This window comes from Mastomys coucha, unplaced genomic scaffold, assembly GCF_008632895.1.
Source record: "Mastomys coucha isolate ucsf_1 unplaced genomic scaffold, UCSF_Mcou_1 pScaffold8, whole genome shotgun sequence".
Taxonomy (NCBI): Eukaryota; Metazoa; Chordata; class Mammalia; order Rodentia; family Muridae; genus Mastomys; species Mastomys coucha.
This window is the reverse complement of record NW_022196914.1, coordinates 79,756,299-79,777,693: the sequence shown is the minus strand read 5'-3', so window position 1 is coordinate 79,777,693 and position 21,395 is coordinate 79,756,299. Positions and strand designations below refer to the sequence as shown.

Here is a 21,395-nt window from a genome sequence, read left to right as displayed (position 1 = left end):
TAACCTTACTAGAGGAACTCAATGTCCATGGACCAGAAAGGCTAACAAACTTTTTGTGAAGATGGTGTTAAATCTTTCACTCAGTGCTGATCTCTTCAGGAAATGATTTTTTTTCCTTCTTGTTCATTTTTTAAAAATATTTATTTATTTAATTTTAGATGGGTGGTGCTTGAAAATGTAGCAATCCTGGCCTGTCTGTAAATCCTATCTTTTCAAGATAAATGATTAAATTAATAAAACTGGGCTGAAGCATAGGAAAACCTAAGTGTACTTCAAAAAGCAAGAAACCCATAAGCCCTCCTCCACACCTTAGCACCTCTGCTTTCTGCATTTATGTCCTAGAAAACATCTAATTCTTATTTTGTTTTATCCTTCTGTTTGAGAGACTTTGCAGTGGAGGTTGGACTTTGCTGCTACACGTTGTGAGAAGCGTGTATAGCATTTTCCTTTCTCCATCTTTGTCTCCATCCTCTTATGGGTGGTCCTAAGCACAGCTCTGTTTGCTGTAGTGGGGTGAGTACGTAGTCCACACAGAGCTTTTTCGGTTGGAAGTAAATAGGTCAGTCCATTTTTCCCCCCTAAGCTATTTTAATTTTTCTGGTAATAAATATCAAATCATGTTCTCAAAGCAAGAATTGGCTGTGATCATTCAGGAATACTTTACTTTTATTTTCTGAACAAAAGTAGTCTGTGGGGCTGGAGAGATGACATAAGCAAATGTAAAGACCAGAGTTCTGATCTCCTGAGCTCATGTGAAGAGAAAATCTGGTAACATGTGCGTCTGTAACTCCAGTGCTGCTGGGAGGAGACAGGGGGATTCCCAGAGCTTCCTGGCCAATCAGCCTAGCCAATCAGTAAGCTGCAGGTTCAGTGAATGACCCTGTCTAAAACAACAATAGTAACAATAACAACAGTTTGGAGAGTGATGGAGGAAAGCATAAAACATTGACCTCTGATTTCTACATGCAAGCATGTGCAACACCCCACCTCCATGTGTCTACACAAGTACACACACATGCATAGACCACACACACACACACACACACACACACACACACACACACACACACACAAACGTTAGGTGACTTTTGCTAGAAATGAAATAAAGCACGACAGAAAATAAAAATAACCTGCGGTCTCTCAGCGTAGCTAGACACAGTTAACAGTCCCACCCTTTTCCTTCAGCCTTAGTTCAGTATGGTTTTGCAGTACTGGGGTCAAGATGTTGCACATTTTCCCACCACTCAGTACTATGGAAGGGTTTGATGCAACCTAATGATCAGAGCTCTGTCACATTGTCTTAATGGTTCTATAGAGTTTTCTTTTCAAATCCGTATTTTTAGCTTTTTACCCAAAGTTGAAACTCCAGTTTACTTCTGCTTTTTAATCAGCTTAAAATCAATACTCTGAGAGTATTGCTGAGTTTCTATATCTGCATTTTCATGTACTTCTCCAAAGTAATAAGGGTTTTAAAAGTAAAACTAATGGGAAAGGGGTAAATTCTGGAACTTATTTTTGTTAATTTACACACACCCAACCAACTGCTTTCTTGAAAGATTTTGCTGTTCATAATCTCATTGCGATTGTTCAGTTAATTGTTTCATTTCAATATGGAGTATACTAATTATAAGCATATGTAAACTGTACATTTTAGATGTGCATATAATATATTTAGATCATATTCACCTCCTTATTATCCACTCTTAGCCCTCTGTTATCTGCTTTCCCCCATCTCTGTTCTTGTATTGCTTTTAACTCTTAGTTTGAGAATCTAAAAAAAAAAGTCTCATTTTTTATTTTTATAGTTTTCTAATTCTCCTGGGGTAAATGTCTCCTCCTCCTCCTGCTGCTTCTTCTGTTACTGGCCTTTGAATTAATCATGTGTTTATATTGTCAGTTGTCTATTAAGATCTTTTAAGGGCTGGAGAGATGGCTCAGAGGTTAAGAGTACTGACTGCTGTCCTAGAAGTCCTGAGTTCAATTCTCAGCAACCACATAGTGGCTCACAACCATCTGTGATGAGATCTGATACCTTCTTTTGGTGTGTCTGAAGACAGCTACAGTGTACTCACATACATACAATAAAATAAGATCTTTTAAAAATGAATCAAAGCCATTTTCTTTTTTTTATTAGATATTTTCTTTATTTACATTTCAGATGTTCTCCCCTTTCCTCGTTTCCCCTCCTAAAAACCCCTTATTCCCTCCCCTCTTGCCCTGTTCACTAACCCACCCTCTCCCACTTCCTAGCCCTGGCATTCCCCTACACTTGGGTCATCTATTGAGCCTTCAAGGACCAAGGGGCTCTCCTCCTATTGATGACCGACAAGGCCATCCTCTGCTACATATGCAGCTGGAGCCATGAGTCCCACCAGGTGTACTCTTTGGTTGGTGGTTTAGTCCCTGGGAACTCTGAGGGTACTAATTAGTTCATATTGTTGTTCATCCTAAGTGGCTGCAAATCCTTCAGCTCCTTGGGTCCTTTCTCTAGCTCCTTCATTAGGGACCCTGTGCTCAGTGCAATGGATGGCTGTGAGCCTCTGCTTCTGTATTTTGTCAGGCACTGGCAGAGCCTCTCAGGATACAGCTATATCAGGCTCCTGTCAGCAAGCACTTGTTGGCATCTACAATAGTGTCTAGGTTTGGTGACTGTATATGGGATGGATCCTCAGGTGGGGCAGTCTCTGGATTGTCATTCCTTCAGTCGCTGCTCCACACTTTGTAACTCCTTCCATGGATATTTTGTTCCCCCTTCTAAGAAGGACTGAAGTATCCACACTTTGGACTTCCTTCTTCTTGAGTTTCTTGTGGTTTGTGGATTGTATCTTGGGCATTCTGAACTTCTGGGCTAATATCCACTTATCAGTGAGTGCATACCATGTGTGTTTTTTTGTGATTGGGTTACCTCACTCAGGATGATCCATTTCTCCAGAGCCATCCATCTCCCTAAGAATTTCATAAATTCATTGTTTTAAATAGCTGAGTAGTACTCCATTGTGTAGATGTACCACATTTTCTGTATCCATTCCTCTGTTGAGGGACATCTGGGTTGTTTCCAGTTTCTGGCTATTATAAGTAAGGCTGCTATGAACATAGTGGAGCATGTGTCCTTGTTAAATGTTGGAACATCTTCTGGGTATATGCCCAGGAGTGGTATAGCTGGATCCTCAGGTAGTAGTACTATGTCCAGTTTTCTGAGAAACTGCCAAACTGATTTCCAGAGTGGTTGTACCAGCTTGCAATTCCACCAACAATAAAGGAGTGTTCCTCTTTCTCCATAACCTTGCAGCATCTGCTGTCACCTGAGTTTTTGATCTTAGCCATTCTATGAGGTGGAATCTCAGGGTTGTTTTGATTTGCATTTCCCTAATGACTAAGGATGTTGAACATTTCTTTAGGTGCTTCTCAGCCATTCGGTATTCCTCAGTTGAGAATTCTTTGTTTAGCTTTGTGCCCCATTTTTTAGGGTTATTTGGTTCTCTGGAGTCTAACTTCTTGAGTTCTTTGTATATATTGGATATTAGCCCTCTATCAGATGTATGAATGGTAAAGATCTTTTCCCAGTCTTTTGGTTGCCATTTTATCCTATTAACAGTGTCCTTTGCCTTACAGAAGCTTTGCAATTTTATGAGGTCCCATTTGTCAATTCTTGATCTTAGAGAGCATAAGCTATTGGTGTTCTGTTCAGGAAACTTTTCCTGGTGCCCATGTGCTCGAGGCTTTCCCCCACTTTCTTTTCTATTATTTTTAGTGTATCTGGTTTTATGTGGAGGTCCTTGATCCACTTGGACTTGAGCTTTGTACAAGGAGATAAGAATGGGTCGATTTGCATTCTTCTACATGCTAATTGCCAGTTGAGCCAGCACCATTTATTGAAAATGCTGTCTTTTTTCCACTGGATGGTTTTAGCTCCTTTGTCAAAGATCAAGTGACCATAGGCATGTGGGTTCATTTCTGGGTCTTCAATTCTATTCCATTGATCAACCTGCCAGTCACTGTACCAATACCATGCAGTTTTTATCACAATTGCTCTGTAGTACAACTTGAGGTCTGGGATGGTGATTCCACCAGAGGTTCTTTTATTGTTGAGAATAGTTTTGGTTATTCTGGTGTTTTTGTTATTCCAGATGAATTTGCAAATTGCTCTTTCTAAGTCTGATCTTGATTTAACTTTGGCACCTGATATCTGTCTAGAAAATTGTCCATTTCATCCAGGTTTTCCAGTTTTGTTGAGTATAGGCTTTTGTAGTAGGTTCTGATGATTTTTTGGATTTCCTCAGTTTCTGTTGTTTTGTCTCCCTTTTAATTTCTGATTTTGTTAATTAGTTTGTTAATTAGTTAGTTAGTCTGGATAAAGATTTATCTATTTTGTTGATTTTCTGAAAGAACCAGCTCCTGGTATGATTGATTCTTTATATAGTTCTTTTTGTTTCTATTTGGTTGGTTTCAGCCCTGAGCTTGATTATTTCCTGCAGTCTACTTCTCTTGGGTGAGTTTGCTTCTTTTTGTTCTAGAGTTTTTAGGTGTGCTGTCAAATTGCTAGTGTATGCTCTCTCCAGTTTCTTTTTGGAGGCACTCAGAGCTGTGAGTTTTCCTCTTAGGACTGCTTTCATTGTGTCCCAGAAGATTGGGTATTTTGTGGCTTTATTTTCATTAAACTCTTAAAAGTCTTTAATTTCTTTCTTTATTTATTCCTTGACCAAGTTATCATTGAGTAGATCATTTTTCAGCTTCCACATGTATGTGGGCTTTCTATTGTTTGTATTGTTATTGAGGACCAGTCTTAGTCTGTGGTAATCTGATAGGATGCATGGAATTATTTCAATCTTTTTGTATCTGTTGAGGCCTGTTTGTGAGCAATTTTATGGTCAATTTGGAGAAGGTATCATGAGGTGCTGAGAAGAAGGCATACCCTTTTGTTTTAGGATAAAATGTTATATAGATACCTGTTAAATCCATTTGTTTAATAACTTCTGTTAGTTTCACTGTGTCTCTGTTTAGTTTCTGTTTCCATGAACTGTCCATTGATGAGAGTGGGGTGTTGAAGTCTCCCACTATTATTGTGTGTGGTGCAATGTGTCCTTTGAGCTTTAGTAAAGTTTCTTTTATGAATATGGGTGCCCTTGCATTTGGAGCATAAATGTTTAGAATTGAGAGTTCATCTTGGTAGATTTTACCTTTGATGTGTATGAACTGTCCCTCCTTATCTTTTTTGATAATATTATGCTGAAAGTCAATTTTATTCAATATTAGAATGGCTACTCCAGCTTGTTTCTTTTTTTTTAATAAAATTTTGTTTAATATTATATGCTTATACAATACATTTAATATTATATAATATATTACTATATAATACTTGCTATTATAGAATGTATACTTAATGTTGTATAGTATATTCCAGCTTGTTTCTTGGGACCATTTACTTGGAAAATTGTTTTCCAGCCTTTTACTCTGAGGTAGTGTCTGTCTTTGTCACTGAGGTGGGTTTCCTGTATGCAACAAAATATTGGGTCCTGTTTACGTAACCAGTCTGATAGTCTATATCTTTTTATTGGGGAATTGAGTCCATTGATATTAATAGATATTAAGGAAAAGTAATTGTTGCTTCCTGTTATTTTTGTTGTTGGAGTTAGAATTCTGTTCATGTGGCTTTCTTCTTTTAGTTTTGTTAAAAGATTACTTTCTTGCTTTTTCTAGGGTATGTTTCCCTCCTTGTGTTGGAGTTTTCCACTTATTAACCTTTGATGGGCTGGATTTGTGGAAATATATTGTGTAAATTTCATTTTGTCATGGAATACCTTGGTTTGTCCATCCATGGTAATTGAGAGTTTTGCTGGATATAGTAGCCTGGGCTGGCATTTGTGTTCTTGTAGGGTCTGTACGATGATATCTGCCCAGGATGGCTTTCATAGTCTCTGGAGAGAAATCTGGTGTAATTCTGATAGGTCTGTCTTTATTTGTTACTTGACCTTTTCCCCTTACTGCTTTTAACATTCTTTCTTTGTTTTGTGCATTTGGTGTGTTGATTATTATGTGACGGGAGGAATTTCTTTTTCTGGTCCAAACTATTTGGAGTTCTGTAGGCTTTCTGTATGTTCATAGGCATCTTTTTCTTTAGGTTAGGGAAGTTTTCTTCTATAATTTTGTTGAAGATATTTACTGGCCCTTTAAGTTTGAAGTCTTTACTCTCTTCTATACCTATTATCCTTAGGTTTAGTCTTTTCATTGTGTCCTGGATTTCCTGGATGTTTTGGGTTAGGATCTTTTTGCATTTTGTGTTTTCTTTGACTGTTGTGTCAGTGTTTTCTGTGGTATCTTTTGCACCTGAGATTGTCTCTTCTATCTCTTGTATTCTGTTGGTGATACTCTTGACTTCTTTCTTTTTTTTCTTCTTTCTTTCTTTCTTTTCTTCTTTCTTTCTTTATTTTTTTTTAATTTTTTTTTTTTTTTATTATTTTCAAGACAGGGTTTCTTTGTATAGCTCTGGCTGTCCTGGAACTCACTCTGTAGACCAGGCTGGCCTTGAACTCAGAGACCCGGCTGCCTCTGCCTCCCAAGTGCTAGGATTAAAGGTGTGTGCCACAACCGCTCTTAGTTTTTCTATCTCCAGAGTTGTCCCCCTTTGCGATTTCTTTATTGTTTCTACTTCCATCTTTAGATCCTGGATGGTTTTGTTCAATTCCTTCACCTCTTTGGTTGTGTTTTCCTGTAATTCTTTAAGGGATTTTTGTGTTTCCTCTTTAAGGGATTCTACCTGTTTACCTGTATTCTCTTGTAATTCTTTAAGGGATTTTTTTGTGGTTCCTTTTAAAGGGCCACAAAATACATAGAAATACACCTTTTCAAGGGTGTATTTCTTTAAGGGAGTCATTTATGTCCTTTCTAAAATCTTCTATCAGCATCATGAGATATTATTTATATCTGAATCTTGCTTTTCCAGTGTATTGGGGTATCCAGGACTTGCTTTAGTGGGAGTACTGGGTTCTGATGATGCCAAGTAGTCTTGGTTTCTGTTGGTAAGATTCTTGAGTTTGCCTTTTGCCATCTGGTAATCTGTTGTGCTAGATGTTCTTGCTGTCTCTGGCTGGAGCTTGTACCTCCTGTGGGCCTGTAAGCCTATGTCAGCCATCCTGGGAGACCAGCTCTCTCTTGGCAAACTGTGTACAGAGGATTGTGGAACAGCTCTGCCTCCTGGGTGCCGATGGAGGCAGGAAGGACCCTGTTTCAGCTGCTCTGCTGCTTCTGAGGCCTGTGTTCTCCTGACTGATCCCACCTTAGATAGTCACCAGAGAGAAAATGGTGATCTCCCCCGAGTCTTGGGGTGAGAGCACTCCCTGGAGACAAGCTCTCCCCTGGCCTCAAAGCCATTTTCTTAAAATTTCTTTTTTAGTTATTATTTACTTGAGTATGTTTGTGTCTGTGCAGGAGGGGATCATTGGACTCCTCTGAGCTGTAGTTACAGGCAGTTGTCAGCTGGTTGACATGGGTCTGGGAATCAAACTCAGGTCTTCTGTAAGAACAGTATGTGCTCTGTGAGTATTGAGCCATCTCTCCAGCCCTCTTTTAAGATCTTAATATTTTGTTTTTAAGTTTAATTTCTGTGAATTAAAAATATTTTTTCATTCATTTTCTTTTTTGCTTCCCCCAAAGATTTATTTATTTGAAAGCAATCTCATTGTGTATGCATTGCTGACCTGCAACTCTCTATGTGGACCAGTATAACCTTTAAAAAATAATTTGTGTGTGTGTGTGTGCCTGTCTGTGTGTTTGTGTATCTGTCTGTATATGTGTATGTCTATGTGTGTCTGTGTCTCTATGATTGTGTCTCAGTTTGTGTATATGTATCTGCGTGTATGTCCACGTATTTGTGTGTTTGTGTATGTCTGTGTGTATATGTGTATGTATTCGTGTATCTGTGTGTGGATGTGTGTGTGTGTCCATGTGTTTGTGTCTGTGTGTGTGTGTCCATGTGTGTGTATGTTGTGTATAGGCATGCAGATGCTCATAGAGTCCAGAAGAGGGAGTTGGCTCCCCTGGGGTTGGAATTATTTAAGTTGGCTGGTGTTTCTTTTGTAAGTTTCCTTATTGTTTTAAATTCAGGAAATTCCTTTTTAAGTCCACAGACCAGAGCGGGATTCTGAGGTGCTTTGCTTTCCGTTTCTCTTTCTGTGTTAGTTCTCTTATGATTTATTATGATCTACTTGGTTCTTAGTTAAAAATATGTTGTTCAGTTTGAATAGAAAACATTGCCCCAAACCTAACAAAACCATTTACTGCCCCTTCCTTCCTTCCTTCCTTCCTTCTTTCCTATGTTTTTCAATACTGTGTTTATTGTGCAGTTGCATTTTTATCATATTAGGCTGTTAGAGTAAGATATGATATTGAAATCGCCTTCTCATTCTTTCTCCCTCTTGACGCATTCTTTTGAGGATCTGCTCATTTGGAACTCTCTCCACTATCCTGCTTCTCTTTTGGCTCTATCTTTCCCCCTTCTGTTTTTAATCTTTATTTTTGATGTTTCCAGAATTAAAAAAAAAAAAAGACAAAAAACCTAATCCCCATGTGAGTGCTTGCAGGCAGCTGCCCTGCTCTCTCCCTCATTGTCTTCTCTGGAGCCCTTACTGAGATGTCTTCATTGTTAAATTAGGACATTTGGGAGATAAGCAAAAGCACAGAGAAGAATCACCCTTATCACTTAAATATACTCTGATATTAGCAACTGCTATATGATGGCATACATTTATTACACATTATATAGTATATGGGATATCTTATGTATACATATAGAAAGTAGGTATGTGTATTTTAAACACACATATCCTGTTATATGCTTTAAAATTGCATTTTAATTCTTTTAAGTGTATGTGCATTTGGGGGTAGGGAGTGTTTGAGTACCAGTGGAGTCAAGGCTGGGGCAACTTGTGGGAGTTGGTTGTCTCCTACACTGAGTCCCAGGGATCAAGGTTGGCTCATCAGATTTGGTGGCAAATGCTCTTACCCACTGAGCAACCTCACCAGCTCTGCTTTGTGCTTTTGGCTTGCAATTATTTCTTGTCTTTTTGTTTGTTTACTTCTTTGGTGCTAGAGGTTGAAACCATGGCCCCAGGCACACTGAACAGTTGGCTGACCTCTTTATATTTCTAGCCCACATTTCATGTTTGTAAATATTACTCTGTGGTTTATCTATAACTTGTTGTAGTTGTAAGGGGAGGGCAATGCAGTTTGAGAGGGGGTCTCATGTAGCATAGGCTGGTCTTGAATTCATTATGTAGCTAGTGCTAGCCTTGAACTTCTGATTGTGCTACCCTTGTATGGGTATTATATTCCAGACATGTGTCTGTGCACCTGGCAAGGTTTTCAAATGGTTCTGATGACACCCTCTGGTCCTTACCCTAAGTTAGGGGTCTGAAATAATATGCTGTTGTCTTAAAAATTATTGAATTTTAGAACAATAATAAAAACCAAACCACCTAAATTATATCAAGACACCAGTGTGCAGAGGTGCTTTTAAAGGGTATGTCAGCTGCTGCCAAATTTAATATGTAAAAGTTGAATAAATAAAATTAGAGAGGATGGATTGTACCCTTCATGTTTTGTAAGGAGCCTGAAATCTTAGGCTCCTTAATGTTTTGTACAGTGGTAGCTTTCAAGTTCTTTGAAGATAAAAAAGAATCTAGTATTACTATGGCAGAACAAATGAGTTAGTTGCCGAATAAAAATTTGGCATCAACAGCCACAGTTTCTGTTTAGTCAGAAGCCAGAGAGGGTCATCCTGCATCTGAAATGATTGTTTTTAGGCCTATAGGCCTAAGTCCAGAGTCTAAATAAGACAGGAGTAAAAGCTGTATAGAAGGTGGCCGATTTAAGCTGCGACTCTGGACAGAAGGGTGGGGTGCTGATAACAGTACACATCTGGAAAGTGCACATCTGGAAAGTGCAGGCAAGTGCTTAAGATCTGCTTTCCTGTGGACGCAACCACTGTGATTCACAATTACCAGCCTCGGGGGAACTGGGAAGTATGCACTTTCTTATGGGAAAGGTCCTGGATAGTCATATAGTTTGGCTTCTCAGGTTCTCAAGGTTCAGGGAAATAGTCAAGGTACCTTTGTTTACTACTTGGGGAAAGGAATACTGCCAAGGAGTTTGGAAAAATCACCGTAGCTAACCAGAACTTCAAGCCTTGTGGGAAAATGCATCTTGACTCTTGTTAGTTTATGGGGACATGTCTTTTAAGGAGTCCTCTGGTAGCTAGTCCACTGTTGCTGAAATGGATGGCCCAGAAGGGGAAGCAGTGAGTGGCAGTGTTAGAAAGGACCATTCCCCCAGAGAAGAAAGCCTTTAGGAATAAGGATTTGGACTTATTTTGGACTTCTTGTTTGAAGTTTATACCAAAAAGATTGTGGTAACCTCAAAATACCCACATATATCTTCATAATTGTTTTCCTATATTTTACAAGTAAATATTATTTTTCCTTTTGGAATGTATCTCAGCTAAGTGTTTTCATAATGAGATGATCTTAATATAAATGTAGTATTTCATTGATATCAGCATATAAAACTGTATATTTTATTACTAAAAACATGTAAACATAAAATTGAAGAAAGTGGAAGAGGGTGGTTTGGTGAGCAGTGGGAGGAGGGAGGGAACAGGGGTTTTTTTCAGAGAGGAAACCGGGAAAGGGGATATCATTTGAAATGTAAATAAAGAAAATAGCTAATATAAAAAAAAGATAATCAGAGAAATCAAAAAAAAGTTGAAAATTTAAAAAAGAGGAGCAGAAATGTTGGTGCCATGTTTCTGTTCTACCAATCTTGCAAGCCTATTTCTCTTCTGGTATTTGTTGGGATATCTATCTATCTGTCTATCTGTCTATCTATCTATCTATCTATCTATCCATCCATCCATCCATCCATCCATCCATCCATATCTATTCTGAGATTCTCAACCTTCCTAATTTCATTAACCATTTAATACAGTTCCTTATGTTGTGGTGACCCCCAACCATACAATTATTTTTGTTGCTGCCTCATAACTGAAATTTGACTACTGTTATGAATCACAATATACATAACTAATATGCAGGTTATCTGATATGCGACCTCTGTGACAGGGTTTGTCTAACCTCCAGAGGGGTCATGACCCAAAGGGTAAAACTGCTGCTATATAGGACTACAGAGAGCCTCCTAAAACACGTTGTGAAATTAAACTGTGAAATATCGCGTGAGTAGAGCGTGTCCTAGGAGAACAGGGAACATTGCTGTTTACCTACTTCTGCACTCCCAGCACCAGGCATAGATAGGGTTGTCTTCATAGGCAGAGGATCAATAGTTGGGAATAAAAGTACAGGTGTGCTTCTCAACCCTTTGGAGCTATACAGTGCCATAGAGTTTATATCATGGCGCTTTCTGCTCTCTTCTAGTCGCTATCCTGTGTTACATTAAGGTGAGTAATGAGTTGGAAAAACTGGTGACATTTGCTAAGAGGAGTGGAAATATTTTATTTCATAATTCATAAATTAGTCCTGAATGTACTCTTGACATGTGTGACCTTTGTGAATTGTTCAGCTTGGATGAACATAGTTTCCAAAATGGCTTATTTTACGTATTCTTTTTGAACAAGGAAAATCTCTCTGTAAATGGTCCAAGATGTAATCCAGCTGGGAAGAGTGTGGCCGAGATCACTCAGGCCAAGCATGTGGTGAGGATTGCTCGCCAGCTGAATGGTGTCCTCTCTGCAGCCCACACATATATCTTTCCCCAAAGAGAAGGGCCGGCTCACTCGTGCCCTAGTCTTCGGAGTATCTCATAAAGAATTGAATTTTCACACAATCAAACCTTGAATGCCCAGACACCACAGTAGGCATCCTTAGAGACTACTCTTGCCATTAGAAAAATATACTAATTTGTACTGTTTTCTTTGATTTGATCAGGTAAGAAAGCTCCTGTTTTATTTAGTAAAGAAATGATCGAGTCCATGAAGGAAGGTTCAGTTGTTGTGGATCTAGCCGCTGAGGCCGGTGGAAACTTTGAAACAACCAAGCCAGGAGAACTTTACATTCATAAGGTATAGCAAGAAAGCTTCTTCTGCCTCTATATTCTGATATTTAGTGATTGGTGAGGTTTAAAGAATATTTTTACTAGTCCTTTGAGAATTCAGTGCACATATACAATGTATTGGATCTACAGTCTGCCCCCCAGTGCTTCTTGTCTTATCCCCCAGTTGAAGGTCTCCCTCCTCCTTTAAAATGTCTTTTTTAGTGTGGGAATCACACCCAGGGTCTCATGCATGCTAGGCAAGTATTCTTCCACAGAGCTGTACCCCAAATCCCCATAAGGGCTGTATATTCCTTTAAGTATTTGGAAAAATTAGAGTCTGAAAGTTAACAAAACAAAACAAAACCATGTTGTCTTGGAAAAAGATTTAAAAAATGGGAATAATTAAAGCTCATTTAAAAATGTGTGTTTATGTTGTAAGTATATATGTATATATATACATCTATCTATCTATCTATCTATCTATCTATCTATCTATCTACGAAGATAGGTACTTTCTAAATGGAGCCTCAACTGTGCATGAGGATTGTTCTAGAGAGAATGGAAGTGTAGGGAATTAACCTTTGTGACAATATGCTTTTTCACTTAGGGAATTACTCATATTGGCTACACAGACCTTCCCAGCCGTATGGCCACTCAGGCGAGCACTCTTTATTCCAACAACATCACCAAACTCCTGAAGGCCATCAGCCCCGACAAGGACAATTTTCACTTTGAAGTGAAGGATGACTTTGACTTTGGTACAATGAGTCACGTCATTCGAGGGACAGTGGTGATGAAGGTAAAGGTCCCCTTCTTCCTGTGTTCTTACTGTAACCTGAACTTAGGACTTCTGTCCTTGAAGAATTCCATTATAGGATAGAGATGTGTTTGAACAAAGCATTGGCATGTCAATGGAAATTGTGTAAAAACAGAGGATGATTTAAGGGAAGCATTTCAAAGACTCAAGTATGTATGAGTCATTGAAAACATGCATCACTTTTGAAAATCAGGAGTAGAAATTTAATAAAATAAAAATGAATTGTTCTCCCCATATAGTTACTTTTCAGGGTCTGAGCAGTATTCTTCTATATGTGTCCCAGACATATAAAAATTACATGTGTGCAACACAAACATTATTCACTTATATACCCATTTTGTAAATTATATGAATTTATATACATTAAAGTGATAGTTAATGTTTTTTTTTTTCAGCATGTGCTGTCTTCTGTACATCATTTTGAAATGCCAATTTGACTTTAAAAAAATATTGTTTCCTAATATTGGTTAGGATGGCAACGTGATTTTCCCAGCTCCCACACCAAAAAACATTCCCGAAGAAGCCCCAGCCAAACAGAAGAGCGTGGCTGAGCTGGAAGCAGAGAAAGCAGGCACTATCTCCATGTACACGAAGACACTGACGACAGCATCTGTGTACTCGGCAGGTGAGGATCACATTTCTTAAGACTTGGCACTAGCTGAGTCTTGTCTGTAGTATGTTAATTGTCACGTTATGTAATTGGAATATTGTTGTTGTTCTTTGGATTCTAGTGCATGGGACCTGATAGGTCTGACTTTACCACATGTTACCTGTCCCTCCTCTGTGGACTTGGAGACCACAATGATTATCCAAAATAACTCAGGCACTCGGTTAAGTACTGGAGTGAAGGCATGGAATAACACAGGGAGTACTGATACATTTTACAGGAAACATCCTCGGTATAGTCAGCAATGTTACCCGTATCAAAGCTAGTGAGTAACAGTGTTAGGGTGTGCTGGTGTTAAACGTAGGTAAACCTGTTTAAGGTCTTTTTGTGCTTTGTAAACCATTAGCTGTGGCTATTATATAATTGGATAAAACTGAGGAACCGAACGCTCATTTGAACTATAAGTAGTATGAGGTAAAGGATAGCCTTGCATTTTAGACTAATAATCTAAGTTACCCACTAAAAAAGTTTAATATTTCAACTTTGATTTCTTTCGCTGTAACTGCCCACAAGTTGGTTTAGATTCGTCTTTGTGAAATCACTGAAGAATTGCCGTAAAAGAGTGAGACATATTCGTTCTGGCTATGTATTGCCGAAATGTGGGTATTTGGTTGGAAATTGCTTTCTTCCTCATAGAAGGAATTAAACGTGCTTAGATCTGCTTAGCGTCAAAGCAAAAACCAAACCAAAAGCAAACTATAACGAATTAAGGGAGCAGCAGCAGGCACACAGGATTCTTGTAGGCTCAGCATTCCCTGAATTCCCATGTGAGCCCAGATGTTTTAAAGCCAAATGTGTAACTCTCCTTGACTAAAGAGCAAGGCTCAGCAAGATGTCTGAAGAGCTTCTGCTGGTGTGCTTGTGAGTAGACGGGATGGTGTCCCTACTTGCACTCGCTTGTAAAAAAAAAAAAAAAAATTAGGGAAATAGAATGCTTGCCTTGTTCATGGGTGTTTCCTAGGCAGGACTGTGGATTTCCATTTCTCTTTGAGATGCAGAAGAAAAGGGGGCAGGGTGTATGTGACAATTTATTTTTCTAGGTTTCTGTCAGACTTATGGAGGCGGGGGTTTCTGCTAGGTAATTAAAGAGTTGGAAAGAAAACCTTCCTACATGTTATGTGCTCTGGGTCTTGACCCAACATGGGGCACTGTGTAACTTTCTGGGTTAGTACTTTCTGATCATAAGATCAGAATAGAGGCTAGCATTTAATGAGCCCCAGGCATTCCGCTCTGTGCTTCATATACCTTAGCTCATTTATGCCTTAGAAGAACTCAGTAATGGGGGAACACTATGATATTCTTTGTTTTTAAAAGGTCAAGACACAGAGGGTTAATAATATTATGAATGAAGACACCGAAGCACAGAGAGGTACACAGCTTGTCTACAAACAGGCAAGCAGCGGGATGAGGCCTTAAAATTGCTCAATCTGACTTAACCAAGTCTGACTAACCATAACCCTATATAATAGAGTGTCTTCTCATTAACTGGAAAGCCAGAACATTTAATTATCTGGCTCTTCTCCAGAGAGTCAGCAAGCCATGTGTTAGAACTTTTGAAATACTATGAGTAAGAACCTCTACATGAAGAGGCGTCAACTTACTGGGCGACAATGGATTACACCTTTAATCCCAGCACTGGGGAGGCAGAGGCAGGTAGGTATCTAAGTTCAAGCCCAGCCTGGTCTAAAGAGTGAGTTCCAGGACAGCCAGGGATGTCTCAAAAAACAAACAAACCAACAAACCGTCACCTTAAAGTAAAACTAATGTCATTTTGTAGTTGTTCATTCAGTTCTGCCACTGATAAGACATTAGGTACTGCCAGGAAGCCACGGCCTCTTACTCGGAGAAGAACACCTCCAGTTCCCCGCAGCCCAGTGTTTTTGGTTTTGACTGACCACTAGGTAATGCTTTCTTCCTGTTGCAGAACGGCCATCCACATGTTTGTTATTAAGGAAGGCGATAATTAAAGATGTATGTTCGGAGTGGACTGTTTGTATTCTGCACATTCTTAATTTAATTTGTAGTTTTTTCCCCCCTTTCCTTTGTAAAACTCTGTTTGCTGACTTGGTGTTGGGGCTGGAACTGACTGCCCTGGCCAGCGGTCCAGTCCAGATTCAGGAGCCATTGCAACATTTCTGTCCTGGGCTGCGTGGGTGGAAGCCATATGTTTTGGGGAGGCACTGGAGTGAATGAAATCCTTCCTGGTCTTTGAAAATGTCTCTTTCTCAGCCACAACTGAGAGTGACATGAAATTGGCCTCATAAAAGTCCCGTCTTGTAAAGGTTAAATCCCGCCTGAGTAGAAATGACTCTGTAGCTCTTCTGTAGGCCTGTCACTCTGGGATAAAAATGCTCGTATAAACACATGTGATCCTGTCAGTGAATGGTAAAGCCAGAAACGAGGATGAAGTTAGGCCCGGGGAAACGCGCCTGTTGTTAAGAAGGCGACTCATAAATATTACTACATCTTTGCATTTTGCTTTGGAGGAGTGGTCAGAAAGGAAGGTTTTTGTCCATCGCTTCCCTTGCATCTTAATGGTCAACCCTTAATGGGTTTTAAAGGTCTACTCATTATTGGCAGGGGAGAGAATTTAAAACACTATTCTTTAGTGTATGTCTGTGTATGAGCACGTATCTTCCTGAGGCCATCACAGGCCATCTTATTTTCTCTGTCTCTCTCTCCCTCTAGGTCTCACTGGGATGCTAGGCTTGGGCATCGTGGCCCCCAATCTAGCCTTCTCTCAGATGGTGACCACTTTTGGCCTGGCTGGCATTATTGGTTACCACACTGTCTGGGGAGTGACCCCTGCTCTCCACTCACCGCTGATGTCTGTGACCAATGCCATCTCAGGTTCGTCCTTTGCTTTTCTCCACCTCATAGGCCATCATGGCCTTTTCAGCTCTAGGAGGAGTTTCCGTGAACTTTATAAGGCTCAGTTTCAAAGCATGGACTCCTGATGTCTACAGCAGTCACTGTCGTGACTTGGGGACTCCCAAGGGTGAGCGGGCTTGTCAAGGAGGGTGTCATAGAATGCTTCGGCCCTTCCTGCATTCCCGTTTCCAACAGTGTGGGTCCATTAATATTGCTTTCAATTATCATGTACTTTAAGGAAAGGATTCCCCTGATGAAATTTAAAACCAGAGAGTGTTTCACAGAATCAATTACAACAACCTTTAGGATCTCTTCTTAGAATCAACTAAACATTGAATCTAGCAAGGCTAGAGTCGGCTGCATATGGCTTTGATTGACTATGATGGTTAGGGGTAAGGAACCAGCTTGTCAAGGAATTGGATCAGGCATCTATCTTTGGTGAGAGTTTCCATAGCAGTACATGTGACTGCAAGGAGCTGTTCTCTTTGACTTCTAGCAGTGGCTTAGATGTGAGGGAATGAATGAGCCCCATCTAAGCAGCCAACATGATCAAGGGCATGATTATCTCTCGGAATGCCCTAGGCACAGCTCCTAGGATTTCTGCAGGGAGCACATCCAGTTTCAAAACGTGCTGTATACAGGAAATCTCAGATTTATGGCAACCTGACCAGTAATATCTATGGACCATGATAGTCCCTTCTAGTTTGGTTACAAAGTATCTTTCACAGTCACATTTCCTAGTGACTTTGCTGACTTGTCACTCTGAGAAGACAGGTAGAAAGCTGAAGGTCAGATCCTTAGGCCAAAGGAAGCAAGGTGTGTTAACCTTTTCCCATGATAGTACTTCAAGTAAGAAGGATGTGCAGGCACATTGTCCACGTCTTTGATCAGGAAGATTGAAGTCATGAGAAGGCTGCCTTGACTTTGGCTATTGGATCGTGATATGACAAATATTTTGGGTTTTCATGTTGGATTTGGAAAAGTTACTGTATTTTTTCACCATGGTGATGTTTTCTTCCTAGGTTTGACTGCAGTTGGTGGGCTGGCGTTGATGGGAGGGCATTTTTATCCCTCCACAACGTCCCAGGGTCTTGCTGCTCTTGCTACATTTATATCATCAGTCAACATTGCAGGTAGGAGGAGGGGCAGGAAGAGGAAGAGCAGGAGGAGGAGGAAGAAGAACAGGAGGAGGAGGAGGAGGAGGAGGAGGAGGAGGAGGAGGAAAGAGCCCAGACTGCTATTTTTGACAAGGACATAGGAAGCAAATACCAAGTTGTACAAAGTAGACTTTCTGAGTTTAAGCATTTAACTGTCCCTTTAAAAATGACTTCTCTCAGACCACAAATATTCCTTTTGAAGGAAAGTCAAATATCTTGCCTATCTGTAATGGTCAGAAACTGTATTGATAAAGAACCAATTCCTCCATACTCCTAGCTACACAGTGATATCCTGCTAGAGGCTAACTGGGAAGTTGTAGAATGCATAGTTTTGGATGACATTGACTTCTGCTGTCACCGTGACATCTGGAAATGAGTACAACTGCAGATAAGATTTTAGTGTATTGCCTTATCACAACTGTTGTGTGTTCCTGAAAACTGAAAAGCTAGCACATCACTCATGTATGACATTCATCTGATGCTATTTTATAGCTAAAAATTCCTTAGTGGGTCCAAGGGACTGGGTAACTGTTGATACAGTATGTGTTCTTTATCGTTTGTTACAGAGTTTGATAAACAGAGTAACCTATCAGAGAAAAATACTGACTTTTGACCCTTTGTATTTTCAAGTTTTAAATGGCTATTTACTTTTAGTCATGCAGAAACAGTTGGCCCTACATTCTGATAGCAAGTTTTCTTCCTAACTGTATTTAGGGTTTCCCCATACTTCACCCATCCTAAGGGAACTGGCTTTAATAGTAGAGTGGCTTTTGCTTTTGAGGTTCAAACTGTTACTTGAAATAATAGTATCACTTTGTGATACTTGGTGATAAAGGTATACTTAAAATAAAGAAAGATATTGTAGCGTATAAAAAAAAGGTCATGCTGTCTGATGTGACACCTTTTGCCTGTTTGTGTTTCTCTTGCTTCGGTAAGGTGGTTTTCTGGTGACTCAGAGAATGTTGGACATGTTCAAGCGACCCACGGACCCTCCAGAATACAATTACCTATATCTGCTCCCTGGTGGCACCTTCGTGGGTGGCTATTTAGCTGCTCTCTATGGTGGTTATAACATCGAAGAAGTAAGAGACTTTTCAAAGTTTTCACTTCTACTAGTGTGTCTTCCTTTTAGAATTAATGTCAATAGCAGAATTCAAAGTATCAAGAATATGTGACTCTGTCAGCAAATACAGTGGTGACCTGGAAACACCCTGTTCAAAACAGAACATTGCAATCTCCTAGGGATTAGGAGCTGATGTGGACTGATTTGTTAGTTTTTAAGGTTTTCACATGCAGAAAGAGTGTTGGTACTTTTCCTTGTGTGCCTGGCTGGATTGTTGTAAGGACACAGGATTAAGTAACCAGTTACTGACTTGAAAATGTTTATATTTCCCTTCTCTACAAATATATCACAATCACTGCTTATTAACAAAAAACATTATGCAATATACTTATGACAATATAGAATTTAACATTTTTATGTTGTAGGGCAGTGGTTCTCCACCTTCCTAATGCTGTGACCCTCTAATACTGTTCCTCATGTTGCGGTGACCCCCCCCCACACCATAAAATTATTTTCATTGCTACTTCATAACTGTAATTTTGCTATTATTATGAATAATAATGTAAATATCTCTGTTTTCTGATAGCCTTAGGTGACCCTAGTGGATCGTTTGAGTGACCCATAGGTTGAGAACCACTGTTGTAGGGGTTAGGGAGACAGGGCCAGTTGGTAAAAACACTTGCTGTACAAGCCTGAGGTCATACATTTGATCCACAAAACCTGTGTAAAAGCACTGGGCGTGGTCCTGTAATCCTAGCACTGGGGAGGCGGAGAAAAGCAGATCCCTGGGGTTTGATGGCCAAGAGGGATGGCTTACCTGGTGTCTCCAGGAAAGTGAAAAACAGTTTCAGAGAACAAAGTGGAATGGCACCTGAGAAAGGACACAAAGGTTGTGTTCTGACCTGCACGCATAAATGGACATGCATGCACACAGTTTTATGCTGTATATTAAGAAAAGAATAATCAGCTTTGAACTTAGAAAGTTCCTAGGTGAAATATAAAATGAGCTGAGGCTTTCCTGTGAGTTAGATATATTTTACATTGCTTTCCAGTGAATGTCACTCGTACTCAACTTGTCTGATAGCAGAAAAAAAAAATCATGTGTTTTTTAGTTTCTTCTGTGCTCCCAATGTGCAGTATTACTAGAGTGACAAGATTTTTTTTGTTGTTGTTGTCCCCCCCCCCCCCAGACAGGGTTTCTCTGTGTAGCCCTGGCTGTCCTAGAAGTCACTCTGTAGACCAGGCTGACCTTGAACTCAGAAATCTGCCTGCCTTTGCCTCCCAAGTGCTGGGATTAAAGGCACATACCACCACTGCCTGTCAACAAGCTGTTTTTTGAGAAGCTGGAAGTCTAAGACTGAACTTCAGATTTTCTACTTCCTGATCTTATCTTGGGGCAATTATATAACCTCCTATGCTTCACTTTTCCCTTTTATAAAGTGAGGATAGTGAGTCTTTCCCCACGAGGCTTTTATGAGACTCTTACAGTATAAGTAAGGCACACAATTCACAGCACCAGTGACACAGATTGGCTATTTTATAGCATTTAGACACATTTACTGTTTTCAAATCCAACTATAAACCCAGTTAAATTTAGTTTTTTAAAATATATATATATACACATATATGTGTATATATATATTTGTATTTGTGTATGCTCTCAAATCCAGAAGGCAACCAGTCTGTATAAATGGCATAATTTTAAGTACAATACAAAGTATGTAATGTTTTTTTATTTTCCTAATAGATAGGAAAATCTTTTGAAGTATTAGCAGAAGAACTCACGTTTGTCAATTGTCTGCATTTAAATTGTCCTTAGAGAGTCATGTTCCAAATGGGAGGCCTTCCCTGAGCCAACAGACCAAAGTTTTTTTTTTAACAATCTCTTCTTCTTCTTTCCTTGCAAAGATCATGTACCTGGGCTCAGGCTTGTGCTGTGTTGGGGCCCTGGGCGGCCTTTCCACTCAGGGAACAGCTCGGCTCGGCAATGCTTTGGGCATGATTGGGGTTGCAGGAGGCCTGGCAGCCACCCTTGGAGGCCTGAAGCCGGACCCACAGCTGTTAGCTCAGATGTCTGGAGCAATGGCAATGGGTGGCACCATCGGTGAGCACTTGTGGGCTTCTGTCTTCTTATGCACTCAATGTCCTGCATGTTTCTGAAGAGACTTAGGTCTGAAGAGTTCTTTAATATTGAGGGCTTAATTTGAGGAATACATTGTTCAGAATGTATTGTACCCAGCTTATTCTTACTCAGATACAACAGATATTCAGATAAAACATGGGAAAGTATGTCAACTGAGTCAGAGAGTGGGATTTAAAAAACCCCAAGTGAAAAAAAAAAACCCAAGTGGTGTGAACTTTATTTTCTTTTACTGATGGTGTCCAGTACTACTGATTATAGGATGGGGGACTGGGATACTTATATGTAGGCTCATTTTTTTTTCCTGCTGATTATAAACTTCAGTAGTAGACTCTGTTCTTAAATGTTAAACTTTCAAACAACATGTGACTGAGTAAAAACAAAAACAGAAAAAAAAAAAAACCAAAGACTTTTAATCTTCTCTACTGTTATGTCAAATAGAATGTTTTCTCTACTCTGTTTTGGAGCTCTTGTCAAATTTTCAGTAGTTTTGTGAGCTGGTTTTAAAATAGAACCATTACTAAAACTTAAACAAGCCAGGTGGTAGTGGTGGGTGCTTTGTGTCCCAGTACTCAGGAGGCAGAGGCAGAGAGGCAGAGAGGCAGAGAGGCAGAGAGGCAGAGAGAGAGGCAGAGAGGCAGAGA

The 21,395-nt window shown here is 39.7% G+C and overlaps 1 protein-coding gene across 5 annotated transcripts in view; it reads left to right on the top strand.

Annotated features, from left to right (window-relative positions):
• Nnt (nicotinamide nucleotide transhydrogenase) overlaps window positions 1-21,395 on the top strand; it is a 105,857-nt gene that overhangs the window by 41,753 nt on the left and 42,709 nt on the right. For all 5 annotated transcript variants that reach the window (XM_031360716.1, XM_031360715.1, XM_031360714.1 and 2 more), the window contains 7 exons: window positions 11,931-12,064; window positions 12,644-12,835; window positions 13,325-13,478; window positions 16,209-16,370; window positions 17,414-17,524; window positions 18,485-18,630; window positions 20,520-20,715. In XM_031360716.1, coding sequence (XP_031216576.1) covers window positions 11,931-12,064; window positions 12,644-12,835; window positions 13,325-13,478; window positions 16,209-16,370; window positions 17,414-17,524; window positions 18,485-18,630; window positions 20,520-20,715 — 1,095 coding nt within the window. The remainder of the gene's footprint in view (window positions 1-11,930; window positions 12,065-12,643; window positions 12,836-13,324; window positions 13,479-16,208; window positions 16,371-17,413; window positions 17,525-18,484; window positions 18,631-20,519; window positions 20,716-21,395) is intronic.